At 36.5% G+C, this 25,636-nt stretch overlaps 4 protein-coding genes across 5 annotated transcripts in view; all 4 read left to right on the top strand.

The window, feature by feature from the left end:
- LOC144628471 (SCO-spondin-like) overlaps nt 1–7,832 on the top strand; it is a 32,150-nt gene extending 24,318 nt beyond the window's left edge. The window contains exon 16 of the transcript XR_013566259.1: nt 6,856–7,832. The gene's annotated coding sequence lies outside the window, so the exon portion shown is untranslated. The remainder of the gene's footprint in view (nt 1–6,855) is intronic.
- LOC144628544 (ectin-like) lies at nt 517–6,815 on the top strand. The gene is made up of 5 exons (XM_078486662.1): nt 517–598; nt 1,411–1,494; nt 5,047–5,358; nt 5,837–5,998; nt 6,554–6,815. Exons 2-5 carry the CDS (start codon nt 1,425–1,427, stop codon nt 6,559–6,561), a joined length of 552 nt encoding a protein of 183 aa, XP_078342788.1. The 5' UTR covers nt 517–598; nt 1,411–1,424; the 3' UTR covers nt 6,562–6,815.
- Nucleotides 7,833–10,840: 3,008 nt separating the features above from the next.
- On the top strand, nt 10,841–12,617 carry LOC144628546 (C-type lectin LmsL-like). Its single transcript, XM_078486664.1, has 2 exons — nt 10,841–10,932; nt 12,096–12,617. Exons 1-2 carry the CDS (start codon nt 10,881–10,883, stop codon nt 12,521–12,523), a joined length of 480 nt encoding a protein of 159 aa, XP_078342790.1. The 5' UTR covers nt 10,841–10,880; the 3' UTR covers nt 12,524–12,617.
- A 906-nt stretch (nt 12,618–13,523) lies between these two features.
- Nucleotides 13,524–17,171, top strand: LOC144628543 (alpha-N-acetylgalactosamine-specific lectin-like). Of its 2 annotated transcripts, none has more exons than XM_078486660.1 (3): nt 13,524–13,621; nt 15,328–15,391; nt 16,693–17,171. In XM_078486660.1, exons 1-3 carry the CDS (start codon nt 13,559–13,561, stop codon nt 17,118–17,120), a joined length of 555 nt encoding a protein of 184 aa, XP_078342786.1. In that variant the 5' UTR covers nt 13,524–13,558; the 3' UTR covers nt 17,121–17,171. The 2 variants fall into 2 exon arrangements, with proteins under 2 accessions (XP_078342786.1, XP_078342787.1); XM_078486661.1 differs by having other exon boundaries at nt 13,549–13,634.
- Nucleotides 17,172–25,636: the final 8,465 nt, after the last annotated feature.

The following is a 25,636-nucleotide window of genomic DNA, read 5'->3' as shown; positions in this document are numbered from 1 at the left end:
AAAACTCTCCGCTTGGCTTACAAGTGAGGTTTTTAGACAATTTTATTCCAGCGCTAGCAAGCTCTGCTCAGTGATAGAGAAACGCCACTAGGCCTGCGCTGTTTCTAGGCAACAATCTGGCGCTAGCAAGTTCTGCTCAGTGATCGCACGTACCTTAATCACTCATTTGACAAATGTCAGCTGTCAGCAATTTTCTATTTTTTTTATTAAAATATTTCATTCCGTCACGTTTTTATTTTTTGTAACTTAAGACTTCTCTAAAGAATCGGGAACTAACATTTATCTGATAAGAAATAATTTTGAGGTATTTTAAATGAAGAAAACTCTGCCTTCTCTGAAGAAACGCCATTTGGCATATGCTGTTTCTAGGCAACAATTTGGTGCTAGAAACCTCTGCTCAATGATCGCGTTTACCTTTATGGCTCATTTGTCAACTGTTAGCCTTCAGCTGTCGTTTTTGTTTTCTAATTGGCTTATTAGGACCCCTTAAAAGAGAGGACGTCTAAGATCGTATCCCATTCTCAACAGAGAACCAACTACTAACGGAGATCTGACTTGACGCAGAAGAGGTTCATCAAAGAAGAAAAAGTGCAGTGCAGTAAGTTATGTCTTTTATCATGTTTATAAGACTCTTTCCTCCGCAGAGGCCTGTCTCTTTTTTCGTAAGGGCTGGGAAATAGGGAGAAGTTAAAAGTGAGCGCGCGGAGCCTGGGGATATAACGGCTCCCTGATGTAGCACCTCTCGAAGTATAAACCAATGCCAAACATGAGGAAGTGGACGCATTCCTCACAACCAAAATTTTAGAAAGTATAAAATACCAAAAATACTGAGTCGATAACAGCCTTATGTATCACAATACCTGAAATGTTTGTTGAAAGCCTTAATTCTTTGTATTTTTAGAAGGTGGATAATGTTTTAATTAAAGAGAAACTGGGAAGTTATCTACCCTTTGGCCGTGTTTCGATGATTTTCATAGTATGAATGTTTACTCGTTTTTCACACGTATGTGGATAAAAACAGAAAGTTTTATCACAGGTATCGGAGAAAACTGCGTTGGCTCAAGTGTCGATAGTGAAGGGTTACAACTGTTACTGTTGTTAGTTAATTAATGTGTTCAAAAGGAGAAAGTAAAAGTTCTGACGATGCTATTGTCCGCGGATCATCAATCGTTAAGGTCTGAAGCAAAAGCATTGATAAAAAATTTGTTCAATAAATGTGACCTCTCATGGAATATTGAAGTCTCCATACTATCATTGTTCTCTTCTCTTTGTTAACTCCTTGACAATAGGCAGACTTTTAGTTGAACCGTCCTAAAACTCAATATTAAATGAGGTCACTATATTTTTTTAAAAAAATCTTGTCCTTAGTTTATTGTTTTAATTCTAATCATCCTTTCTATCTTCTTTCAGATTTGTTTTATAAAATGACAGGCAATAAAATTGTCTTTCTCACGGAAATTCTTTTTTCACTGTGCTTATTAAGCGTGGCTCAAGGTAGGAGTGTATTTCATATGTTCTATGGGAATGATCGAGGGAAAGTTAGGTGCATGTACACTCGGGATATTGGCCTTATCAAATAAAGCGTAAAATTCCGTTCTTGCGTGGTTAACAAGTTCCTTAAGAATTTTACTTGTTATCAACAAAATAACGAAACTCCATCCGTTTTTTTTTTTGGCAATCTCTCCATTTTTTTATTTATCAGTTGGTACTCTGTACTCTTAATTGACGCGGAACAGGGAGAAACCTACCCACAATATTTTAAGGATTAATGCTCATGATTTTTCTTGCATGTGATCTTTAATTAAATCAATGCTTCCATTGCCCAGTCATTAATGATGTAAGAACTATTAACTTTGTCTATATGGGCGGTGTTCTACATCTCAAGAGAACTTCCTATGTTTAATGTGACTTTTGCAAGCTTGAAAAACATTCCGTGTTTTCATGTTTGTTCATAAATCGTAAACATCTTTTATAGCGTCAGACACTATCATTATAACCCTTAAATATTGGTTTCTTTTAAATTCAAATTGGACTGTTATTTTTGACTTTCCTTTCATCTATGAACTACTGATGTAAATCATATTTACCGGTACTGTCTTTTAAATTTTCCTCAGAAAGTTCAACTTATCAGAGAGACCGAATGTAGTATTGGCTAGTGACACATGTTCCATATTATGAAGAAATAAAGAAAAAAGAAGGTTGAACTTCATTTCAGCTTGTGCAATCTTTATTATTTCACTTGAGAGGTTATATAAGCATCTCGAAACCTTCGTTGATTTATTGTGATTTGACGCTAGATGAGGGTCCTAGATCTTTCTACAGTTAGTGCAGTGGACTGGAACATTTTAATACACGAGCACTCACGCAAATTAAACTTGGTTAATTGAAGAAAGAATAAAATAACTGAAATTAAGAGATGCCGTAATTAAAATGACTGTTAACTATAAAAGCTGTAAACTGTTGGAATTGCTTCTGCTAATAAGCAATTATTGGATGAGGTTGAGCATGATATCGTGAATTATCAAAATCGAGGTCTGTGTTATTTGCCGAAGCCGAAGGCTGAGGCAGATAACACAGACACGAGGTTTTGATAATTCATGATATCATGCGAAAACCGAATTCAATAATTGTTTTATTAAACGTTTTCAAACAATTTGCCATCACTTTTTCTAGCGCCGGCGTAAAACTTCGTCAGAACATTGGCCAAAGCGGTTTTATCTTGTGGTTCCTCCAGGTTCTTCTCCCTCAAATAATCATTCAGAATTTTTCACTTGTTTTTGTTGTTCTCTTGGTGTTTTTAGAATCTTTATTCTCGATCAAAACTTTCAATTCCTCTTCGGAAACGGAGGCGAATCGCTCAGCCATATTTTCAAAAGTTTGTCAGCACTACACGGACGAGGGGCTTGGAAACTAGGCGGACTTTGAACTCGACATGATAACTCAATATCTGCAGCAGATATTGGGTTATCATGTCAAGTTCACATGCTACTGTATATTGACTGAATGCTCTCGACCAATCACATGTTTCAAAGTAATTCTAATGTATAATAATATGAATTATCACCTCATTCAAATTCTTTGTTATCATCTAAAAAATGCAAAAACATACAACACTCACCCGGAAAACCGATTTTTTGTATTCTATAACGAACTGTTACGTCAAATCTAATTATTTTCTTTTACAACACACCGATATCGTAAAAAAAGAACGAAAAGGAGTTCGCATAGCCTATATCACGAAGAGTCCTCTTGCATTGTTCCAAGAAGCACACACTCACACACACACACAAAAAAAATCATTAATATATTTTTAAAACCACAGGATGAGGATTAAAATTACATCTCTACTAAAAAGTCTGCCACGAAATAGGTATAACGTTTTTATATATTGAAAAAAAGTTTGTTACTAGTGAGAATGCGAGAAAGACAATCAGAGTTAGTGTGTAACATTGCTCCTTTTTCGGTCCTTTGTCTGGATCCATTATCATTATAAACATGTGATATATTACGAATTATTATTCAGGTGCTTTTGTATTGACTACGTCTACCAGGACTACGTCTTTTACTTGACTATTTTAAATGTTGAGTAGTTAAGTTCATTAAAAGAACAAATTACCTTATTTTTCTCAAGCTTTCAAAAGTGAATTTAAATCATCTATTCAAGGACTTGAAGTTTTTTGATGAGTAGCCATCATTTTGCAATAATCGATGATCAATTGTATTATTCTTATTCAAGAAAAACAGCAGTCATTCGTTTTTTTAACAAAAGCGTATATAAAGGTAATTCACTGACAAATATAAATAATAGGTACGGAAAAAAGTTAATTAAATTTATTATTATATAATATTACATTTTTCAGGTGTTTTACTCAGCGCACGAATTCATTGCCAAGCTAGTGCCGAAAACACAGTCTCTGTGTTAACATTGTCAAACTCGAATATTTGTAAACAAAACAAAAATGCTCGTTATATTATCATTTTTTCCCCGATTAAATGATGTCGCGTGATGTTACGACCGTATTATAAAGCTGATACTTTTATATAATGCGTAGTAATTTTGTATTTTTAGCTCGTGATATAATTTTCAAATATTTCAGAGATCACGCTAGGAAAAATGATTTCTCAAGACAATATGATTACATTTACGTGTTTTTTGTTACTCAGAAAAAATAATACATGTAGTTATAAGAAAAAGTAAATTTCGAGCTTTACCAGATTTTAAAACATTCTTTACTCTTCAAACTGATTGACTTCTGCTTTGACAAAATTGTATTCTAATAATAACCACTTAAAATTCTCGCTCAGTAAAGGCGATGCAAATACCGTATTTACTCGAATAAGCGCCGCGGCGCTTATTAAGTTTTTTGCGCCTCAAGTGCGGCGCTCATTCGAGGGCGGCGCTTATTCGAGGGCGGCGCTTATTTGAGGGCGGCGCTTATTTAAAATGTGGACACAACCAAGAATCTTATCTTTAACAATTATTGAAAATAGCGTCTTTTGATTGTCAGTATTCATCTCTTGCTAATGAAAGAAGTGGAGCTAGCTATCCTGGCAAAGTTAGGAATTCACAACATTTAGAGAACTAATGGGCAAGCAGTAAAACAATCACTTAGAACTGGAAAACATCGCTTTTGTTGTTTTAGAGTTGTTTTGTAGTGCTGTTTTAAGTTAAACGGAATTCCTCGAACGAGCGCCGCATCGGTACTGCGGCGCTTATTAACTTTTTTGTCCCAAATGCGGCGCTTATTCGAGGGCGGCGCTTATTCGGGGGCGGCGCTTATTCGAGTAAATACGGTAAGACAAAACGGCCAAAATTTTGCCTGGTTTCATTTTTCCACAAGGAGCAAACCAATTAAGAGCTTCCATACAGGGAATGGATCGGAAACTTTGAAGAAGCACGTAATTTCCTTTTTCGTGGGTGATTAATTTAAGTCTCAAGAACGAAAGGTGTTTTGTCATTAAATCGATATCGGAATTGCAGACCGGTAGTAACTACATGCATTGCTTTTCCCTTATTAACAATAGCACACGTATTTTTTTTATTAGGTTATTATAAAGGGGAACTCCCCGTTACGTACCTGGGATGCTACAAAGAGCCAGACGATAACCAATTGTTCTACAAAGTATACCTTGACTGCAGAAACAAAACTGATTGGTCAATACTGCCTGATATGAGTGACGTGATCCAAGCCTGTGCACAGGGAGGCGTCAAAAGGGGGTACTCGTACTTTGCTATCAAAAATTACGGTCAATGCTCCTGGGGTCCTGATGGGCTGTCGATAACCAGTAAAAGACAACAACTGAATTCGTGTTACTTTGGCATTGGAGGTCCTGGGCTAGTTTCTGTTTTCAAGATTGGTAAGCCCTCTTAAGCTGTCTGACGTTCTTTTCTCGTGCATTTTAGTTGTCTGGTTAGAGGAACAGAGAGTAAACAAAGGTTATCAGTTGCATTAGTTTGGAGCTACTTACATAATCTCTCAACTAATTACAAAATCGCTCAATTCCGCGTATATGGAAGTAGAAAAAAACTAGAAAAACTCAATCCTGATAAGACAAAATGAATGAAGACAACGGTCTAACTTTTTTTCCCATATGTAGCCATTTCATATTCAAATTCAAAAGGTGCTGTGTTGTTTCTAAAACGTTTTTACTTGAGTTCATTATTATGGACATTCGGAAAGTACCCACTTGAATTTTTTTTGTTAACAACTGTGTTGCCACTAAAAATAGAACTCTATTATAGATTTTGACAATGATCTTTTTACCTATTCTTTTTCCAAATATTAAATATTCCATTCTCCCTTACTCTCGTTTCGTTTACCTCGACCCGCTTTAGGCAATAGAAGATTAATCTGGTCAAAGTGGGGAGCCTGGAGTGATTGCAGCCAGACTTGTGGAGGAGGATCTCAAATACGCACACGCACGTGCAGGTCGAAAATACAGGGCTGCCAGGGCAGTAGTTCCCAGACTCAGCAATGTGCGACCACAGATTGCCCAGGTAAATGGTCGAGCTAATTCCTTTAATTACCGTATTTATTCGACTATTAAATTTTTGGACCTTGAGGATGGGCGCTTATTCGAGGCTGGGCGCTTATTAAATTTTCGCGATTTTAAAGTGCACATATTTCGCGACACTTAAATTTCGCGATTTTGCCAAAATTTTGTATTTTGAATCACTTTAATTTCGCGTTTTTTAATAAGCACACAATTTACATTTTCTTGGCAATATTATTTAACATTCCCTTGAATTAAGTAAAATGACTTCATCAAGGGATCAATATTGTAAAAATTAACGAAAACGCAAGGGCAGGACTAAATCTCGCCAATAGCAACAACAGAGCAGTTCTTACAATGTCTACAAGTAGGTCATGCTTGTACGTGAGTTACTGTTTTTGAGTCAATTGACGACAACTTCTCTTTACATTAAAAATTCCCTTCTTCAGTGAAACTAAACTTTGCTTATTGACTATTGACATGTGATTCACTTAATTTTCGCGTCATGTTATGTTCGCGACACTTATTGTTCGCGTCACTTTTTTTATTTCACTTGAAGCCGTCTGAAGTGAAGAGAGCAATGGAGTTGGAGAAGCTACTTCAGCCATCGAGTTCTTACCTTATAAAAGCAGAGATTAATATTTGTCAAAGGGAACTTAGGTTGATCGGTTTATAACAAAGAGGGCAAAACTACTGAACTCTAATTGAAAATCTGACAAATTCCGAGTTACTTGTAAACCATTTTGAAATTGAAGCACTAAAAACTCCTCACCTTGGCCTTAAAAAACATTATTTCGTTAATGGCGAATATTTTTTTCAGCATTTTCTAAAAAAAAGTTTCTTTTATCGCAACAGCGAGAGGTTTTGCCTTTTTATTAAATAAGACAAAAATTGCCCTCTTTGTCATAAACAAGTAAGACGCAAGATTCCTCGCAAAAGTAAGGATAAATTTCCCTTGCACCGCGAGTCGGACTATTTCGGAAACTTCCGAAAACACACGTGACATTAATCCTTAATTTTGCCTGGCCTCATGCGATTACAATGCAAATTAAAATAGAAATTATTAGTATAATCAATTCGTTAAATAAAACGTAATACACGCATGATGCCCGGCTATAACAGAGAATTATTGCAATATTATTGTTTGTCAATTGACGCTGTATATTCCTTTAAAAAGATCGAGATTGTCCTAATATAATCGCTTTCAAATGAAGAATTTCCAAAACCACGTTATTAAAAATTTCTGCTGGCTATATGATACTAGGCGTTAGATATTAAAACAATAATTTATCTTTTTTCTCGTCTGTTTCCAACTTTCGAAAACTGACACTTCAACTCCCAATATTTTATTTTAACTGTTTTCCACCTCTCCTGAGTTTTGATTTCTCGGTTTTCTATCGTAAGAAAACCCATTCACCCTTTTCACACACGAGAAAACCAAAACACCAAATGACGAGTTACCCTTGATGCCACAGGGTTTTTTCTTTTTCGCGCTCTCTTAAAAAAGGGTAATGATGAGTAAGTTATTGAATAGAATATTATTTCTAACATATATAAAAGGATTATTTTAAGCAATGTACTACTTAAATAAAACTAAATGTTAATAAAGAGACTTGTTAACGACTGTTGTTTTCCAGCCGTGACGCATAAACGAATCCAGTTCATCTTATCATGATTACATGTACACATGAGCAACCGACTAAAACTGAAACAGTAGCGCCCCGGTAACTCTAGCTCAGATAACTCGAAGAACCCCGCTAACTCGAACTAAATTTCGTTTCCCTTGATAAATATTTGGGTCAAATTTACGTTTATAACTCGAATTCTGTAATTTAATTAAAAATTAAAAAAGAACGGAAAAATAGAATAAAAAAAAACACCATTACATGTATTATTTCTTCATCTCCTTTCCCCGCTTTTATTCGTTTTCCCCTCTTTACAAATCAATCCCTTAAAATCAAAAATAATGTTTCTGCTGCAATTGATACAAAGATGAGCCACTAGCTGAACGGAAAAAAGGAAAACCCGACCCAGTCCTCTCTCGCCAAAAGCTGTTACCGGTCATATTGATCATATTCAAAGCTCTCAAATTAAACAACTTATCAAGGGATACACGTATGGTGTAGATGATCATATTTTCTCTTAGGATTAAAAGTTTCAGTAATTTTAATCTATTTAGCCCCAAACGCATTGCGCTTACAACATAATTACCAGTACATTTCATGCTTAAGCCCGGGCCAAACGAGGATGATAAGTGATTAGAGTTCAAAATCTTACTCTCTTTTGGCATGGAACTTCCATGCACTCTCATCGACTCCTATATGCTCTCATCGGCTTTGAAAGTGCTCAAATTTTCAAGAGAGTCGATGATAGTTTGACGGACTCGTTCTCGTTTGGCTCGAGTTGTTCAAAAAAACCCTTTCCCGCGTTTTTTGGTTTTTTTTTTAAAAAAAATTTTTTTTATTTTTTTTTTCCCCCAAAAAAAAAAAAAAAAAAAAAAAATTTTTTTATTTTTTTTTTTTAAAAAAAAAAAAAAAAAAAAAATTTTTTTTTTTAAATTTTTCTTAAAAAAATAATAATATTCTTTTTTTGAAGAATTTCCTTAACGGTTTTGAATAATAAGATTATAATCACAACCCTAATCACAATAATCGCGCAATAATTCCAGGGGTAGGTAAACGGCTCCCCCAACCATCCCACTTGTTACGACCATTTTGTTGTGAAGAACATTGCATTCACAAATCCATGAAGTCATGAAATGAAAACCATTTGGGATAGCCGCTGAATTGAATAAGGTTTAATTTTTGGCATTTAGATTTTTTCCTTGTCACTTTTATACTGTGCCAGCTTAAAAAAAGAAAAAAAAAAAGGAATGCCAGTTTATTAAAACTGCGACACAACATACGAATCTACCGATTCGAGGTTGCAGTTTGACAAGGGAACTGGAAAGAGTCAGAAGGACTTGTGAGGCTGGTGGCTCAATTAAAAGTTGTCGAACATTTCCAAAATACGAATGGGGGTTGGCTTTTCATTTGTTTGTTGCACTGGTGGCTTGTCCGATAACCAGTGTCAGCTGCATTGACAAACGACATGAAACATATCATATTGAACTGACTTTGTATACAGTCTTCTCTTTGAAAAACAGCGTGGTCTGTGTTATCGCAGACAACTTTAGCAAGGTACCGATCTGTAATAATATTTAGTTGCTACCTGAGGAGATACGTATAATCTTGGTTTATTCAATACCATCAACGAGGGAGGAAACCGAAATCTTTTGACAAGCGTATTTTTTTTCGTAAGTTTTTATGTTTACATGTATTACCTGACACTCAGACCAATTTATCGTATTTTACAGCCTTTTACCATTGAAATCACCTGTTTAGTGATCGAATTAACTAATTTGGCTAAAGTGCATGTACCTCAACGTTAATATTTTTAGTGCTCACAAATTAAGCAATGTAAAATCTTCTCAAACTTTAACGATTTGAAAAGAATCTTCTGATGAATGTACGAATTAAGCTGGAGCTTTTTAAAGATATCCGGCAAAAATCTACCATCAAGATATTGGACTTGGGACTGACGTTTAAAAGGTCAGTTACCTATAAGAATCTCTAATTAACCGTGGTTACAGTATTTTAAGAAATCTTATGCCAGGTAGGGATGAAACAGACATATCTTTCTAAACAATATCCACATGGAAGAATCGGGCGGAACTTAACAACTCCAACAATTCTCGATAGCGAGCATTTTGACGGCAGAATACCGAATATTGGCAGAATTTGCGCTAAATTAGAGTAAAATTCGTAAAAAAATTAACACAAAAGATGCAAGTCCGCCCCTACCCCCCCCCACAGGGGGGGTTGGGGGGGGGGGGGGGGTGGATGGAACCCCTCCCCAGAGTTTTCGTCCTATTAAGGCGCAGCGAAACAATTTTGCACTGTGTAGAAACCCTAGCAAACTCTACAAGGTGACATATTTTTTGTAGGCTGTGACGTCATATGGCATCACGTGACGTCGTTATAGCCGCCATCTTGGATCCGCTATCTTGGATTTCACTACTTTCTTAGAAAGTCAGAAAATAACGGAAATTGATGCAAAATCAAGCGAGAATGCTTATGGAATGCAAAAAGTGTTAAAAGCGACGATTTTTGGCAGGACCTGCTTGTAATTATGACGTTGCCATGGCTACATAAATTATCATGGACACATGATTGACATATTAAATTTTTCGCAAGAGATGAATGAACAGCTACTGAAAGTTTCAGCATTGTAGAGTAAATCCTCTTAAAACTTTAAGGGGGGGGGGCATCCCCTCCCCTCCCCCTCCCCTTGTACGTCCGAGGGTTAAAAATTTAAAACGAAAAGTTCAAAACTAATTGAAATAACCTTGTGATACTCCCAAATTATGTGCCCTGTGTAAACATATTGAAGGATAATAAACGCAGTAGCTTCCATTTGTTTTTACAATAAGTACGCACTGGCAATGTCTTTGGACGAACACAGTTTTTGAAAGATCAATTTTCCTCAAGGGTCGATCTCGTAACTGATTGCTCTTTTGTATTAATAAGAATAGATAGATAAACTTTAATTTATTAATGTGTCAAGGCCACATAGCCTGGGAAAATCCCATACTAATTTGGGGACACAATTAATATGTATAATGTCCTCGGGCAAATATTAATATCTATACATGTCATATCTTCATGCGGAATGCACGGAGGTTATTGAATGTATATAGCACAACAGAAGTTATGAATAAAGTCTGTATCTCGAAAACCAAACGTTTCAGCAAAAAAGAAGCGAAAATTCGCTACACTCGCAATCGTCGAATGTACAGCCAAAACAAGTTTTTGATATATTTATTTATCTCGCAGATTTGTACTAGTATGAAGCTCCTTGCTGTTCTTTTACCAGTTCTTGTAGTGAACTTGGCTGCAGGTAAGATGGCTAATTAAATAATCATTCAATGCATTCGTTCTTCATTGTTTTTGAGCGAAACCCGACGAAATGAGCTACCAATTTATGCCTACAAACTAATAATGATTTTCTTGTACCTATTACCGTTTGTCACTGGTTTTGCAGCAAATAATTAACAATTATTGGTACGAGGTTGAGCAGATCAATTATTTGATCTGCGAGACCCTGAAAAATCACGATATTTTGCGAAAACCGAGTTCAATAATTGTTTTATCATTCGATCACTGAATTTGTTTTTGTATAACCCTTAACTTCGGGAATCAGGAACTGTGCGCTTTCTTGTTAAGAAATGCAGACGAAAGCAGAACTTTGATGATACGAGCTGTTCTTCATCCCATTCTCTTCCTTTCAGATATTGCCGAAATACATTGAAGGAAATTTCCGTTGCCTTTTTTGCACTCCCGCTCTGTTCCTTCGGGTCTAGCAGACAAATTAAACCGCTCTCCAACTCTGGAAAACGAGCTGCCATTTTTCTCGGGAGTGAACACAACTACGCATGAGCAGAATATTATTTGTAGCAAAATCACTGTCAGACGCTAATACGCACGAGCAAACCATTATTTGTAGGCAGTTACTTTGCAGATGACGTGGTGGGCTCTTGGCCAATGAAAAGAAAGGAAAAATTGCATCGAATGATAATATATATTGCCTAAACATATTTGTGTCCACTTCTGTGAAAACTGTTAGAAACATTTGCAGCTCGTGTTTCGGAATTAGAAAATTAGAGTGATTTCACTAAACGTCCACTCGTGTCCTTATAAACCCTTTCACTCCTAAATAAACAGAAGTCCAAATTTTGGCGCCCATGCACCAAAGTGAGATTTTGTACATTTTTACACGGATTCTTTATCAATATGTTGCTAAAGTGTAAATTAGTGCTTCCTTAGCAACGTTAGGGTAAATTCAAGAACCAAAAAAGGAGTTTAGGGGGTAAAAAAAAGGGTTTGGGGGGAAAATTCGGGAGTGAAAGGGATAACTAGATAGAAACACGGAATGAGTTTTACATTTCCTAAATAAATGTTAAATCGGTGTATTTTATTGGTTTTGCATTTTTTTTGGTGTATTTAATATATTCCTTTATTTAATGAACAAACATTTTTCGTTCTGCTTCACTCATTTTTTAGGATGTGATGACGGGTGGAAATTGTTTGATGGTAAATGCTTTAAACTGTTCCAAGAAAGGAAATCATGGCCGGATGCAGAAAAGTCGTGCAAAAAGGTCAAGGCTCGCTTAGTCAAAATCGAATCGGAAAAGCTAAATGATTTCTTGCTGAAGACATTCATGCAAATTCCATTTGATGAGATGAACCTTTCTGCTTGGATTGGACTCACGGATAAGAAGAAGGAAGGGAAGTTCGTCTGGTTAGATGGCTCAAGTCCAACTTATAACAACTGGGCAGAGGAACAACCTAACAACGAGGACGGAGGGCAGGAATGTGTAGAGCTTGTGAATGGCGTCTTTTGGCCTGGCGGCTTATCTCAAGTTGGGCTTTGGAATGATTACCAATGTAATGCAAAACTTATGTATTTATGTGAGAAGAAAAGTAAATGATTACTCAAGTAAATATACTGTATGATAATATTGCGGATACATTAAGCTGTTAAATTTCTATGACGAACGACCATGCCAACTACTTTACTACTCTTGAAAGGTGGTTAGGTACCTTTTCTGGCTGGGGGTATACAATTACAAAAGGGTAAGGGATTTCACAAGTTGAAGTACAGTAAAAATATGCATATAAGAACCCGCATGTTTTCAAGATAGCCTTAACGGCCATCCCTTTAAAGGGAATATCTAGAATAAGCGAGCCCCTCTGCCCCCTCCCTCTCCTCCCTTTCTTTCCCAAACCGGTCAATTGCGACATCGACAGGTTTTAAACCATTTGAAAAAGTAAAAATAATTACATTAAATCAACCGCAATCAATGTTTTTTTTTTAAGAATAAAGACCCAAACAAAGTTTAATAATTTTTAAGACTTGTAAAGTACGTTTTTGTGAGGCTAGACCTCTGTGAGTGGATTTACTTTTCATACCAACACCTTCACGATATTTTCAAATTGCACCAAGTCTTGGTGATACTGCACCTTTAAGTAAACACACGTGTCTGCTTTTATATCACAATTACTTCACAGCAAACATTGATTTAGGTTAAATTATTATTGTAAATCATGGCCCGCACCGAGTAAGCAAACCTATTTTCCCGTGCAAGAAAAAGAAAATAAAGAATAAATGTTATTTAAGCTGCACGGCAGACGAAATTTAGGTCAAATTGTAGCACATGATCAAACCCTTTGCTCAGTACCCGTCCAAATTAAATAAATTCCACTTTAAACATCACTTACTATAAGGTTTACACTTTTAATTTAAAATTGGCGAGGAACGAATATAGGAAAATGGAAAATACAATTGAGTACTAGTCAGGCTGGTGGTCTTACTTAAAGCTATCGAACTGTTTTAGACCAGAAAAGAAATGTCGATTTTCCTTTTGTTCTTTTTCCCGGTGGCCTGATTCATTCAGCGACAGATATTGGCATACGGCTAAAATTTTTAGAGTAGAACTGAATTACTTATTTTATGCCAGTCCTGAATGTTATATTTCATTAAAAGACAAAGAATTACATCCGTGTTACAAGGACATAACCTTTCCAAGGTACGATTATAAGGTAAAATTTTGCAAGATTTTTATTTTGCTAATTTTCTGCGAAGAGATAATGTTATTATGAGAGTTTTGCGTCTTGAAAATGGTTCATCTACCGTTTTTAAGAGACGTTTCGTCATAAAAGCAGTAAATATCAATACTGCGCGTTAATTGTATACGTAGTCGAAGGAGATCAAGTCTTTATATCAAATGCAGTCAAACAGATAAATTTCCGAACTTGCCATAACGTTCAACAAAAGAGATAATTTGCATCATAAACGAATAGTTTTATACATTATCGTGCTACATAATAATAACTGTGAGTTGTTTAACAGTTGCTTGTTTGAACTTCGTGCTACGTTTATTTTGTCGCGTACCAGTACATAACTTTTCGAAATATAACTCCCCTTGGCTTAGATCTATAACAACTTACATTTAAAGGATGAGAGGATCGAAAACCCGCTCAAAGTTATGACTGAGTTTCCACTTTATTGTATGGTTATAATAATGTAGTAGTATTGTTATCACCGTCGACGAGATTATTTGTCTCGGTTAAGTGAAAAGGTCATTGCGATCAAGTACCCTTACTTGAAGTAAAATTTGTTATTGTAAGAACGTAGAAAGCATCCTATATTGTTTCACACTAGCTAAATATTTGGTCATATCTTTCTGCAAAATATGTATCCAGGGGGTTTGACCCGCGTCTTATAATTTGTTTACTTACGGATTGTGAGGTCAGATCAATAGCTTATTATAAAAAGAATCGTGTTATACCGGTTCATTTTCATAAGCAATATAACTCCTGGTACAACTTGATCTGTTTGGCTATGCAAGCATAAAATCTATCAACGGATTCGTTTTAAAAGTAAAGTCAGCACTAACAGCGGGAAAACCTGACTGAGCGCCTAACACTCGAAGCTACAGCTGTTTGAATAAAAAATGCTGGTTGATTTACCTTTAAATAAGAGCTAAGTTAATGATCAACATAAGGATAGAAAGCTACTACCCCTTCCCGCTTTTTTTTCTCTTTTTTTTCCCCCCCCCGGGCCGCTAGAGAGCTTCGACTGTATGGCAAAAATTATTTTAGCCCCTCGATCGCACAACTGAGAACAAGCAAAAAATTAAGTAAGTTAGTTTACATTTCAACTCTAAACATCGGGGACATGAATCCTAAGCTTGTTTATCGACTAAAGTAAAGTGATGGAAAATAATTAAAGGTAATAAGCACTAATAATTTCTCCTTCTTTTTACGGTTCTATGCTCATTCAACTTTGGATATACCTTTTAAAACTTTACTTTGCCGGGTGCTTTTCTGGGTCTACAGAGTAATTAGTTTTCAAAGAAAATGTTGCGATGACGGGCAAGTAAAATAATGCTCCGTGTATTTCGCTTAATGCGGAAGTGGACACGAGAACTCCTTGTCGATGTGCAAGAACATTTTGTGCCTGGCATTGTATTCAGAATTATCCGTAGCTCTCGAAATCGACACTACAATGTATAATTTTTGAACGTTTTAAAACCTCAAGGCATTTCAACACCTCAAGGCATAAATTGAAGTAAATAAACGAATATTTTTTAAGAAAAGATGGCCGACCCACCGGCATAACACTATCCAACCTCAACGGGTACCACCTGCATGGGACAGGTTTTATTCTAGCCTGCAGAGATGTTCCCTGATGGGGAAAAGAGCCAAAAAAATCACAGTTTCTCTCTTGTAGATTTACGCAAGAATGAAGTTCCTTGGAATTATATTGACAGTACTTGTAGCGAACTGCGCAGCAGGTAATTAATTAAATAAATAATTATTTACAGTTGTATATCCACAGAGTGGCTCTTCATGCACTGTTTACAGATCGATTTTGAATGAGTAAAACCTGAGCAAAGACGAGAACCAACAACAAACTGAACCCAAACAACTCACCCCGGGCCACATTGGTGGGGAGCGAATGCTCTTACTACAGTACCATCCCCAACCTCGTCCCCAGGGTCTCTCTCTCCTACAGCAAGACTAGGGCTTTCCACAAGTTGCTCGGCAACTTTTTGGCAACTTTTTTTGATTCGAGCAACTTTTTCACCTTCGGGCAACTTTTTTCCTCTCGAGCAACTTGTTGCATTTTGAGCAATTTCAAACAGACCGAAGATCTCCGAAGGTTATTCGAGTGTTGTTCAAGGGCAATACGAACGTTTCCGAAGATTTAGGAAATTTGCCGAAGACTTTCGACGAATATCTGAAGACGTTTCAATTTTCGGCTCATTCTACATTAAAACATTATAAAACTCGTCAGCAAACATGACGTCATCGATATCTTCACGATTTTTCTCAGTTAAAGAAATCCTTGTTATTTAACCGAATTTTCCCCTTAATATGTTATTTAGATACTTTTTTTTTGCTGTAAAATTGCATAAAACTGCTTAAAAAATCTTACCCTCAAAGGGAAATAAGCATATATTTAGAGGAATTATCTTGATTAGAAGCAGCGTTCTGGATTTTTTTGGAGCAACTTTCGAGCAACTTTTGTTATCAGAAGCAACTTTTTTGATTTTTGGAGCAACTTTTGAGCAACTTTTTGAGAAATCACGGGCAACCTTTTTGGGAAATCTCGAGCAACTTGTGGAAAGCCCGAAGCAATACCAAGACAATTTTGCATTCGTTGCATTTTTATTAATTCCGAAGAGTATTAGAAAAACAATGCCTAAGCCAGATTCAGAAAATTTCACTGAAGTTGAATTTTATTTAATTCTGTTTTGAACCGCCCCACAATGCTATTTTAACTGTTTGTATATATAGCGTCCATCAATTTCATCTCTACAGTTTGTAGGACCATCAGATTAAACAATTTTTTTTATTATTTTCCTAACCGATAATAAGCGCATTGAGCATCGTTAAATGCAACATTATATCATTACCCTTATCCTCACCGCTACTCTTACCCTTATCCTTACCATTTCCATTGCCTTTGACATTGATATTCCCATTCCCATTCCACCATCATCACATCATCATCATCATCATCATCATCATCATCGTCATCATCATCATCATCATTAATAAGCGACTACGTTTTAGCTTTGTTTCTTTACAGAATGCGACGAAGGATGGACATCGTTCGATAACAATTGCTTCAAATCGTTTGGCGAAAAGAAATCATGGAATGATGCAAATACGTCGTGCGCAGGAAACGAGGCTTATTTGGCGAAGATTGGCTCAAAAGATGAAAACAATTTCATCCTGAACACATTCTTACAAATTCCGGAAGATGAAGTTAACCGAGAAGCGTGGATTGGACTGACGGATAAGGAGGAGGAAGGATCATTTCAATGGGCAGATGGTACAAGTCCAAGTTATACGAATTGGGCAGATGAACAACCGAATGACGAAGATGATGAGCAGGACTGCACTGAGATTGCGAATGGAGTGTTTTGGCCTGGCGGTGAACCACAAATTGGAGTCTGGAATGATTTCCAATGTCATAATGCGTTAATGTACATTTGTGAGAAAGACGATGACTAGATTGATAAATAAACCATTTTAAGACAATAAAGACCTGAAATGCATTCAAAACGCTTTGTCTTTCCTCGTACCTGCGACACTCAAGATCTACAAACCTTATTTTTGGTAATAAATAAAAATCTTGTGTACCATTCTTTGATCCAAAACATAAACAAATAATGTGCATCTGTCTCCAAGGTAACCGATAAACATACATAATTTATGCAAATATGTAAATAAAAATTAAAACCTTTAGGTTTGAACGAATTTTCTTAAGATGTTTTACAGTTTTTTCTAGGCAATGTATACATCATCAATGTATTTATCTTTCGGCATTATCGATTCCAACAGTCTATAGGACTGATTTTCTGAACCCATGTTATGTTACACATAAACCTTGTAAATGACAAAGCACAACACGCTAAGATGAATTCCAGTCGGTACTGCGCAATCTCGGCTGCAATGTTTATGTGAGCCCACACGAAAGGAATGTTTACAAGCAAAACTAAACATTCCGCGACAAACTTACCTTTTTCTTCATTGTTAACGCCAGATATCCTTGCAGAACAAATAATAGCGAGTAGAAGAACCTAGACACTATTTCAAACCGACGTTTCAGCTCATCGGAAATTCTTGAACGAAACGAACTGTAATGGCGGACTAAAAAACTTCATGTATGCTGTCACCGAAGTGTAACGTTTCAACGAATTCAAAACAAAAACGAAAACAAACCCCGAGTCTGCGCAGTACGGACTGGAAATCAGCTTTAAACATTCATGCAGAGTAAAATAAAAATCTGTAAGGCAGAATTTGAGCTATTTTTTAAAGGGGCAAAATATCACATTTTCCTATTTTGCGAAAAATCTGTCTTCAGATTTTTATTTTACTTTGCATGAATGTTTAATCAAAGCCAATTTGTATTTTCTGAAATTTTGAGGTGGGGTCGTACGGGTAGATTTTGAGAAAAACACTGTTAAAACAACTAGTGCCCAGTCCCCTCTTACGCAGCTCGGCCATTCATTTTGGCCCCTTATTGATTGTTCATTAAAATTTTTATTGGTCAAATGTCGCATATGATGGCTATATGCTTTAAAAAAGAGTAATAAGAGAAAGAAAGAACTTTCCTGAATATTTTTAAAGAGAGTTAAAAGTTGGGCTCACTTATCTCCTCAAAACTGTATTAAGCCACCTTAAGTGCGTCACAATGCAGGGCAACCTAAAAATAAACGAGTAATATATAAAGCCTGACACTCATTCTTTTAACGATGTCCGATACATAACGACGTCATAAAAATTTCCCGCTGGCTGAACTGCTGCAGATGCTTCTTAACCCTATTCAGACCGGGCTTTTTTGGACCTTCTCAGACCGGGGGGGGGGGAGGCTTCGGAAGCCCCCCCTATGTAACTTCCAGAATATTTAAGCAATCACCATGAATCTTATAGGATGTATTGTATGTCCAAAACTTTTTCTTTTGGTATACGTCACGTGGTATGGTGACGTCACATCACGTGACAATTACATCATGATGTCAAAACAGCCGCCATCTTGGATCCGCCATCTTGGATTTCAAAATTTTTCCAAAATGCCAGAAAACCACCCAAAATCACTGCAAAGTACTCAAAATAAATAAAAATGTGCGTTAAACCCGTAAAAATGTAAAAATAATTCCATTCAAGTTGATTTTTATTAACAGAAACACGCAAAATTACGAATTTGAGAAAACATGCCTGTCAAAATGCCGTTGTCATCGTGATGTCAAGTTCCTGACACATCATCCAACCCTACCAAATTGTTGCCAGATAAAATTTAGGAAAACTCAGAAAGTTTGGCAGCGTTTGGTTAAATCTTAAAAAAGTTATAAAAGTTTAAATTCAGCGCGGGCCTCAAAAGCCCCCCCCCCCCCCCGGTTTGAATAGGGTTAAGACATCCGAACAAAAGCAAGTTTTTTACGAGAAGACTATTGTGTCTAAGCAGCATTAGCCTCATCCTCGGAGACCCAGGGGCAGTTAGTGGGGCGAGGGAAACGTGAAAATGCGGGTAGAAAATAGCGCGAAACTGCGAGAGAAAAAAATCAGTATATAAAAGTTGTATTGACTGAAAGTGCCCCTTGGGAAAGAGTCTTACCAGACCAGTTCAAAAAGCTCTCTGAATACTGCCTCCTGATTGGGCAGAAAAATCTTTTGTATTCCCTTTGTATTATTCTGCCCAATCGGCAACCAGCCTGACTACAGTCCTTTTGGTGTGTTCCACACGAAACATGTACACAAAGCCAGTTCGCTCGCCATACCTGTCTTGCTTGTTCGCCAAGAATTTGCTCGGAAAGGAATTCTGGTTTTTCTTCTGATTGGTCGAGAAACAATACTAAATGAAGCGGTGTGGACTGATTGGCTGTAGTATTTCAACGAAACTTCCGGTCAAAAGCTGGTGCTAATGGCTTAGACGAGGCGTGTTAATTTCGAGGACGATTTTTCTTCTACTTTAGCTGAAGCCCTGACAAATTTCAAGTGTAATTCTCTGAATGCGGAACAGATAGAGTGTTTGACAATGCGTAATTTGTTTTCGTGACGGTGTTTTGGCAGTTCATTGAATGAGTTTCGGGAAAACAAATTCACCAAACAATATTCCAGAGGTGTTGGAATGTTTACAGTGTTTACTTAGAAGCTACACGATGCTATCCGCGCCGTGAAACAGCTCATCTGTAAATTCCTTTTTTTGTGAGTTGTAAGGCGTCTATCGCTGATAAATATATATTCGCAAGCGTCATTTCTCCGTGCTACTGAAAGCATTTTTATTTTAGCACGGCGAAGTTTTAATACAGGCTGTACATGTATAATTATTCTGCAGACGTTTTTCACGCCTGGTGGAAATCCGAGACCCGAATTTGCCGCCATCTACAAAGAGTGGTTTGACAGTTCTACGACACCTTAGTTTATTTAAATTTGGGGGCGGTTGGCGGCCGGTTAATCAGGCGTTCTTTTCCCCTCTCTCATCTTTGCAAAAGAAAAAACGCCTGATCGCAGGTTAGTATTGCAAAGGTTATAACACAAAATGCTAAAGATTTTATAATCATAAATAAACGTATATGCATCAATAGGATCGTTTACCTGCTGAGACTCAGTCCTAAGCCAGTATTCGCAGCCGAGCTCCACTCAGACATCTATGGAATATTACTCTATTTTTTTTACAACTCTTTTAAGAGCCGGTGCGCTTGCCGTTCTCGTAATGCAAAGAAATGTTATCATACAGCGAAACCTGTCTTCACTTAAGCAAGAGAGATGAACAAAAACTTATTATAAGTTAGTTAAGACTGAAGCTATTGCCAAATTTAATATGAAAGTCACTTAAGATGCTTTTTTTTTTCGGACATAAACAGCTTCAAAACCATATTGTCCAGTGTCGCACACACCTATAAATTATATAGCTTATACGGATGATTATCACCTCACTCCCCCCTCGCCAGCACGGACGGTATTGCATCTTTATAGCTTAGCCAATCGCAAATTGGTTTTTTAGAAGCCAAGAATTACTGCAATTTTAGTAAAAGTAAAAATAACTCAACACTTCAACAAGAAAGATAGAGGTACCAAAAAAATTGCTTCTTAATTAAATGTTTTTAAACACTTAATTCTTCTGACGCACTCAAAAGGGCGTCAGAAAACAGTTACCCAAAAATAAACCTGCCGCTCGAACACGCCGTTTCAAACAAAAGCACCCTGCTGGCTGATTATATTCAAACGATTATATTCCTATCAGCTAAAAAATGTGAAAATAAGGAGAGCGTAACGGATGTTTGGATGTGCTGATGTCCAAATGAGCGCAACTTTCTCAATGTTTCGTGTTAGTTTGTGATGCTCCTTCAAACTAAATTCGTTGTTTTGACGACATGACAGTCAACTATCAAGAGTCTCTTGAAAAGTTAACTACTAAATTTCCAAAGGGGAACACAGATATAGCAAACAATTTTCTCGGCATATTTGTTGCCCACAACTTCCTTATTACAAGGAACGCTACGTATTGCGTATATTTAATAGTGAATAATCCCATAAGCGTGATCATAACTTGGTTAATTCCCTGTGACGAAGTGAAGTGACAAGGAAGTACCTTACCTTTAGTGAAAGTAAAATATCTCAAACACTTAAACAAGAAAGATAGATCGAGGACCTAAATTTCTGCCACTCAAGTTTTGACTGCGTCTAAATACAGCCTAACCTGAAAATAAATCAGCCACTTGCACACGCAATTTCAAACAAGAATATCCTGCTGATCACAAATTTAAACTGTTTTAAGTGCGTCACAATGCAGGGCAACCTAAAAAAAAAGGAATAATATATAAAGCCTGACACTCATTCTTTTAACGTTGTCCGATATATAACGACGTCATAAAAATTTCCCGCTGGCTGAATTGCTGCAGATGCTTCTTAAGACATCCGAACAAAAGCAAGTTTTTTACGAAAAGACTGTTGTGTCTAAGCAGCATTTGCCTGTCATGTACATCTTTTTTTAAAAAAAAAAAAAAATCAGATGTTTTGAGGAAAAATACGTCATGTGATTTCTAACATAAATGCAAAATACGCATACTTTGCAATTGCATAAAAATGTTATTTTTAGGTTAATGTTTTTTTAAGCCTCTTCTGTGATTGAAAAAAAATAGGTCACCAAGGGTGACATGAGTCTAATGCCGTATGGCATAGTGATACAGATTGCGCGGTTTTCGTAAGCCGGTTAAAATTGGTTAGAGGTTTGTGTTCGGGAGTTTAATTTAAAATGCTTATAGCAAGCTAGGGGCATCGTGGATGATTATGGATGAAAACGAAACAGTCATAAATGTTATATGCTTCACAAAATTTAAAGTATGAACAGGAGTTGATGTTACTTCTTCCGTATTGTCCGTAAAAGCAGAAACGATTAAACATTTGGACAAGATTGCGTGACGATTTACAAAAAGCATGTTCATTACAACAAGGGTTGAAGAACTTCACATCGTTTTCTTTCAGATTTTTCACCATTTTGATGATGACTCTTGAAACAGATTTTGCAATAAAAACACTTGAAATAGTGACTGTTACTCCATTGTACTGTAAGCACTTAGTGACAGATTTTCCTAAAAACGGGTGTAAATGCTCACGTCAATATAATGATGACCTTTTGAACGCTGGAAACTAGGCATTTATTATCGAGCTACCATACACAGGAGCGAAGACTGTTTATCATGATGTACAAATTTCGCGAATCATCACTTCCATATCAATGTAACCATTTTATGATTTTTCTAGCTGTAAGAAGAACTTAAGATCTCTGAGAGTCGTAAAAGCATGAAATTCGATTTCAGTGTATGGCAAAGGCCGGGACAGTGTAATACTGCAAAGCGGCCAAACAAACGCATTTTGATTTAGTCGCGTAACTTGATTTACATTTATCCATGTACATCTTTTATTTTTGAAGGTTTTTGTTTGCACTGTAAAGAAAAAATTGGTCAAAATTCGAATGAATTAAATACAAAATACGAGGTAAAGTTTTCTATTTTTTAAAACAAAATAAATATTTGGTCGCATTGTGTAAATAAACGCGAGTCGCCGTCGAAATATTTTTTCTCAAAGACGTCTTGCTTTTTAAGCAAGACGAAAACACAAGTGCTTAACTGAACTGAAAACGAAGATTTATTTTCACAAAAAGCTTACAAATGTCTTAACTGGAAAATTATTACGTCCTGTTCAAGTGTTGAATAATCGTGACTTGAGAAAGAACTTTTAATTATGCGTGGGAACACGTGTCGCTGATTGGCTGTTTTTAATTGAAACTAATCGTGCGTGTCCGTACGGAGTCCGTTCTTGCAGCTGATCATTGTTTTCTACATTACAGCGAACGATTATCGATCCCGAACCATTCTCTTGGGATTGCTAACAGCTTTTTTTCATATAACAAAGAGTCTAATGCGCATGCGCAAAGCGCACGCAAGCATTAGACTCAAAAATGGTTGTTTCACCAACAAGAGACAATGATTTTCCAATTGATCTCATGTGACTGGGAGGCATTTCAGTATTGCAAAGGTTATAACACAAAATGCTAAAGATTTTATAATCATAAATAAACGTATATGCATCAATAGGATCGTTTACCTGCTGAGACTCAGTCCTAAGCCAGTATTCGCAGCCGAGCTCCAGTCAGACATCTATGGAATATTACTCTATTTTTTTTTTTACAACTCTTTTAAGAGCCGGCGCGCTTGCCGTTCTCGTAATGCAAATAAATTTATTTATTTTAGGCAGTTATCATACAGCGAAACCTGTCTTCACTTAAGCAAGAGAGATGAACAAAAACTTATTATAAGTTAGTTAAGACTGAAACTTTTGCCAAATTTAATATCAAAGTCACTTAAGATGCTTTTTTTTTTTCGGACATAAACAGCTTCAAAACCATATTGTCCAGTGTCGCACACACCTATAAATTATATAGCTTATACGGATGATTATCACCTCACTCCCCCCTCGCCAGCACGGACGGTATTGCGTCTTTATAGCTTCGCCAATCGCAAATTGGTTTTTTAGAAGCCAAGAATTACTGCAATTTTAGTAAAAGTAAAAATAACTCAACACTTTAACAAGAAAGATAGAGGTACCAAAAAAATTGCCACTTAATTAAATGTTTTTAAACACTTAATTCTTCTGACGCACTCAAAAGGGCGTCCGAAAACAGTTACCCAAAAATAAACCTGCCGCTCGAACACGCCGTTTCAAACAAAAGCACCCTGCTGGCTGATTATGTTCAAACGATTATTTCTTTATCAGCTAAAAAATGTGAAAATAAGGAAAGCGTAACGGATGTTTGGATGTGCTGATGTTCAAATGAGCGCAACTTTCTCAATGTTTCGTGTTAGTTTGTGATGCTCCTTCAAACTAAATTCGTTGTTTTGACGATATGACAGTCAACTATCGAGAGTCTCTTGAAAAGTTAACTACTAAATTTCCGAAGGTGAACACAGATATAGCAAACAATTTTCTCGGCATATTTGTTGCCCACAACTTCCTTATTACAAGGAACGCTACGTGTCGCGTATATTTAATAGTGAATAATCCCATCAGCGTGATCATAACGTGGGTTAATTCCCTGTGTCGAAGTGAAGTGACAAGGAAGTACCGTACCTTTAGTGAAAGTAAAATATCTCAAACACTCAGACAAGAAAGATAGACCGAGGACCTAAATGTCTGCCACTCAAGTGTTGACTGCGTCTAAATACAGCCTAACCTGAAAATAAATCTGCCACTTGCACACGCCATTTCAAACAGGAATATTTTGCTGGCTGATTATATTAAAACGATCGCTTCTTTATCAGCTAAAAGTGAAACTATGTGGTGACGTTAAAAAAGAAAGTGTCTCTCTCAATGTTTCGTAGTAGATTTTTATGCTCCTTGAGACTAAATTCGATGTTTTGACGTTATTCCAACTATAAAGAGTCTCTTGTAACGCTAACTACTATATTTCCGAAGGGGAACACAGATATAGCAAACATTTTGCTCGTAATATTAATTTTTTTTTACCACAACTTCCTTATTACAAGGAATCGCTAGATATGGCGTATATTTTATTGGAAGAAACTCGGCCGTGTTCTATGGGGAATCTGCGAATCTGATTGGTTCTACCATTGTATTCTATTAAAATAGTATTGTGTTTCTGTCGAGGAACTATCGGCTGATAGTTGCCCCACGGAAATTTGATGCTCTTGGAACAAAGTTAGACCTAAAAGCTTCGCTTCTCGGGCTAATATGCTAGTTTTAAGAACGTTAAATATCTAAGGGGCAACTATTAGACTGATAGTACCGAGCCAGGCAAAAACACTCTATCGCTTTTATTGTTCACTACTGAATTTGTTTTCCTCGCGCCATTAAAAAAAACGCATCTTGTATTTTTTTTTTCTACTTTATAGGATAAAGGACTTAATTGAAAGCCGAAATGTAATAAACGAAGCAAAACCAGACATGAAAATCACTAAATGCAGTGAATTTGGTGGACATTTATGACTGTAGGCCCGCTTGCTTACAAAAAAAAATCCCGGACGAGTACTATCCACCCGGGTATTTTTCTCGGACGGGCACTGTAGGCTGATATTGTCTCTACGCCGATGAACGCAATCGTGTCACGTGATCAATTTAAGCCAATCAGAATCTGCAACTAGTTCAGAGTTTCTCCTAAAACAATAAGACTACTGCCACTCGTTTTTTTTTTTTTTTTTTTTTTTTTTTTTTTTTTGTGAATCGCTCTTGGCCGGCAATGACTTGGTTTATTACAAGGCTGTGATCAAATTATTTTTTTTTTTTCTAGGATTGGTGAACATGACATTTCAAGTGCTAGCCCTTTATCAAAGGAAGTCGAACCTGGAGAGAGAAAATTGGCTTCATATAATGCTAACTATTGCTTACCCTATCGTTTTTTTGCCTTAAACTTCTCGTCTTTTCCTTTTCGCTAAGACTAAAGTGTTTTACTCTCACAAAGGTCTGGAGCCGTTAACTTAATTTAGAAATATTCGATTTCCTCACAAATA

The sequence above is a fragment of the Oculina patagonica genome, chromosome 10 (genome assembly GCF_052425735.1).
Source record: "Oculina patagonica isolate OP01 chromosome 10, crgOcupat, whole genome shotgun sequence".
Classification (NCBI taxonomy): Eukaryota; Metazoa; Cnidaria; class Anthozoa; order Scleractinia; family Oculinidae; genus Oculina; species Oculina patagonica.
The sequence above is the reverse complement of the archived record's forward strand: the minus strand, read 5'-3'. Positions and strand labels throughout refer to the sequence as shown.

What these genes read in the sequence shown, in the direction of transcription:
- LOC144628544 (XM_078486662.1), top strand. Translation starts at nt 1,425, where the DNA reads ATGACAGGCAATAAAATTGTCTTTCTCACGGAAATTCTTTTTTCACTG. An exon ending in CTTATTAAGCGTGGCTCAAG is followed by an intron (nt 1,495 to 5,046) that starts GTAGGAGTGTAT and finishes TTTTTTTATTAG; the next exon opens with GTTATTATAAAGGGGAACTC. An exon ending in AGTTTCTGTTTTCAAGATTG is followed by an intron (nt 5,359 to 5,836) that starts GTAAGCCCTCTT and finishes GACCCGCTTTAG; the next exon opens with GCAATAGAAGATTAATCTGG.
- LOC144628546 (XM_078486664.1), top strand. Translation starts at nt 10,881, where the DNA reads ATGAAGCTCCTTGCTGTTCTTTTACCAGTTCTTGTAGTGAACTTGGCT. An exon ending in TGTAGTGAACTTGGCTGCAG is followed by an intron (nt 10,933 to 12,095) that starts GTAAGATGGCTA and finishes CTCATTTTTTAG; the next exon opens with GATGTGATGACGGGTGGAAA.
- LOC144628543 (XM_078486660.1), top strand. Translation starts at nt 13,559, where the DNA reads ATGTTATATTTCATTAAAAGACAAAGAATTACATCCGTGTTACAAGGA. An exon ending in AAGGACATAACCTTTCCAAG is followed by an intron (nt 13,622 to 15,327) that starts GTACGATTATAA and finishes TCTCTCTTGTAG; the next exon opens with ATTTACGCAAGAATGAAGTT. An exon ending in TGTAGCGAACTGCGCAGCAG is followed by an intron (nt 15,392 to 16,692) that starts GTAATTAATTAA and finishes GTTTCTTTACAG; the next exon opens with AATGCGACGAAGGATGGACA.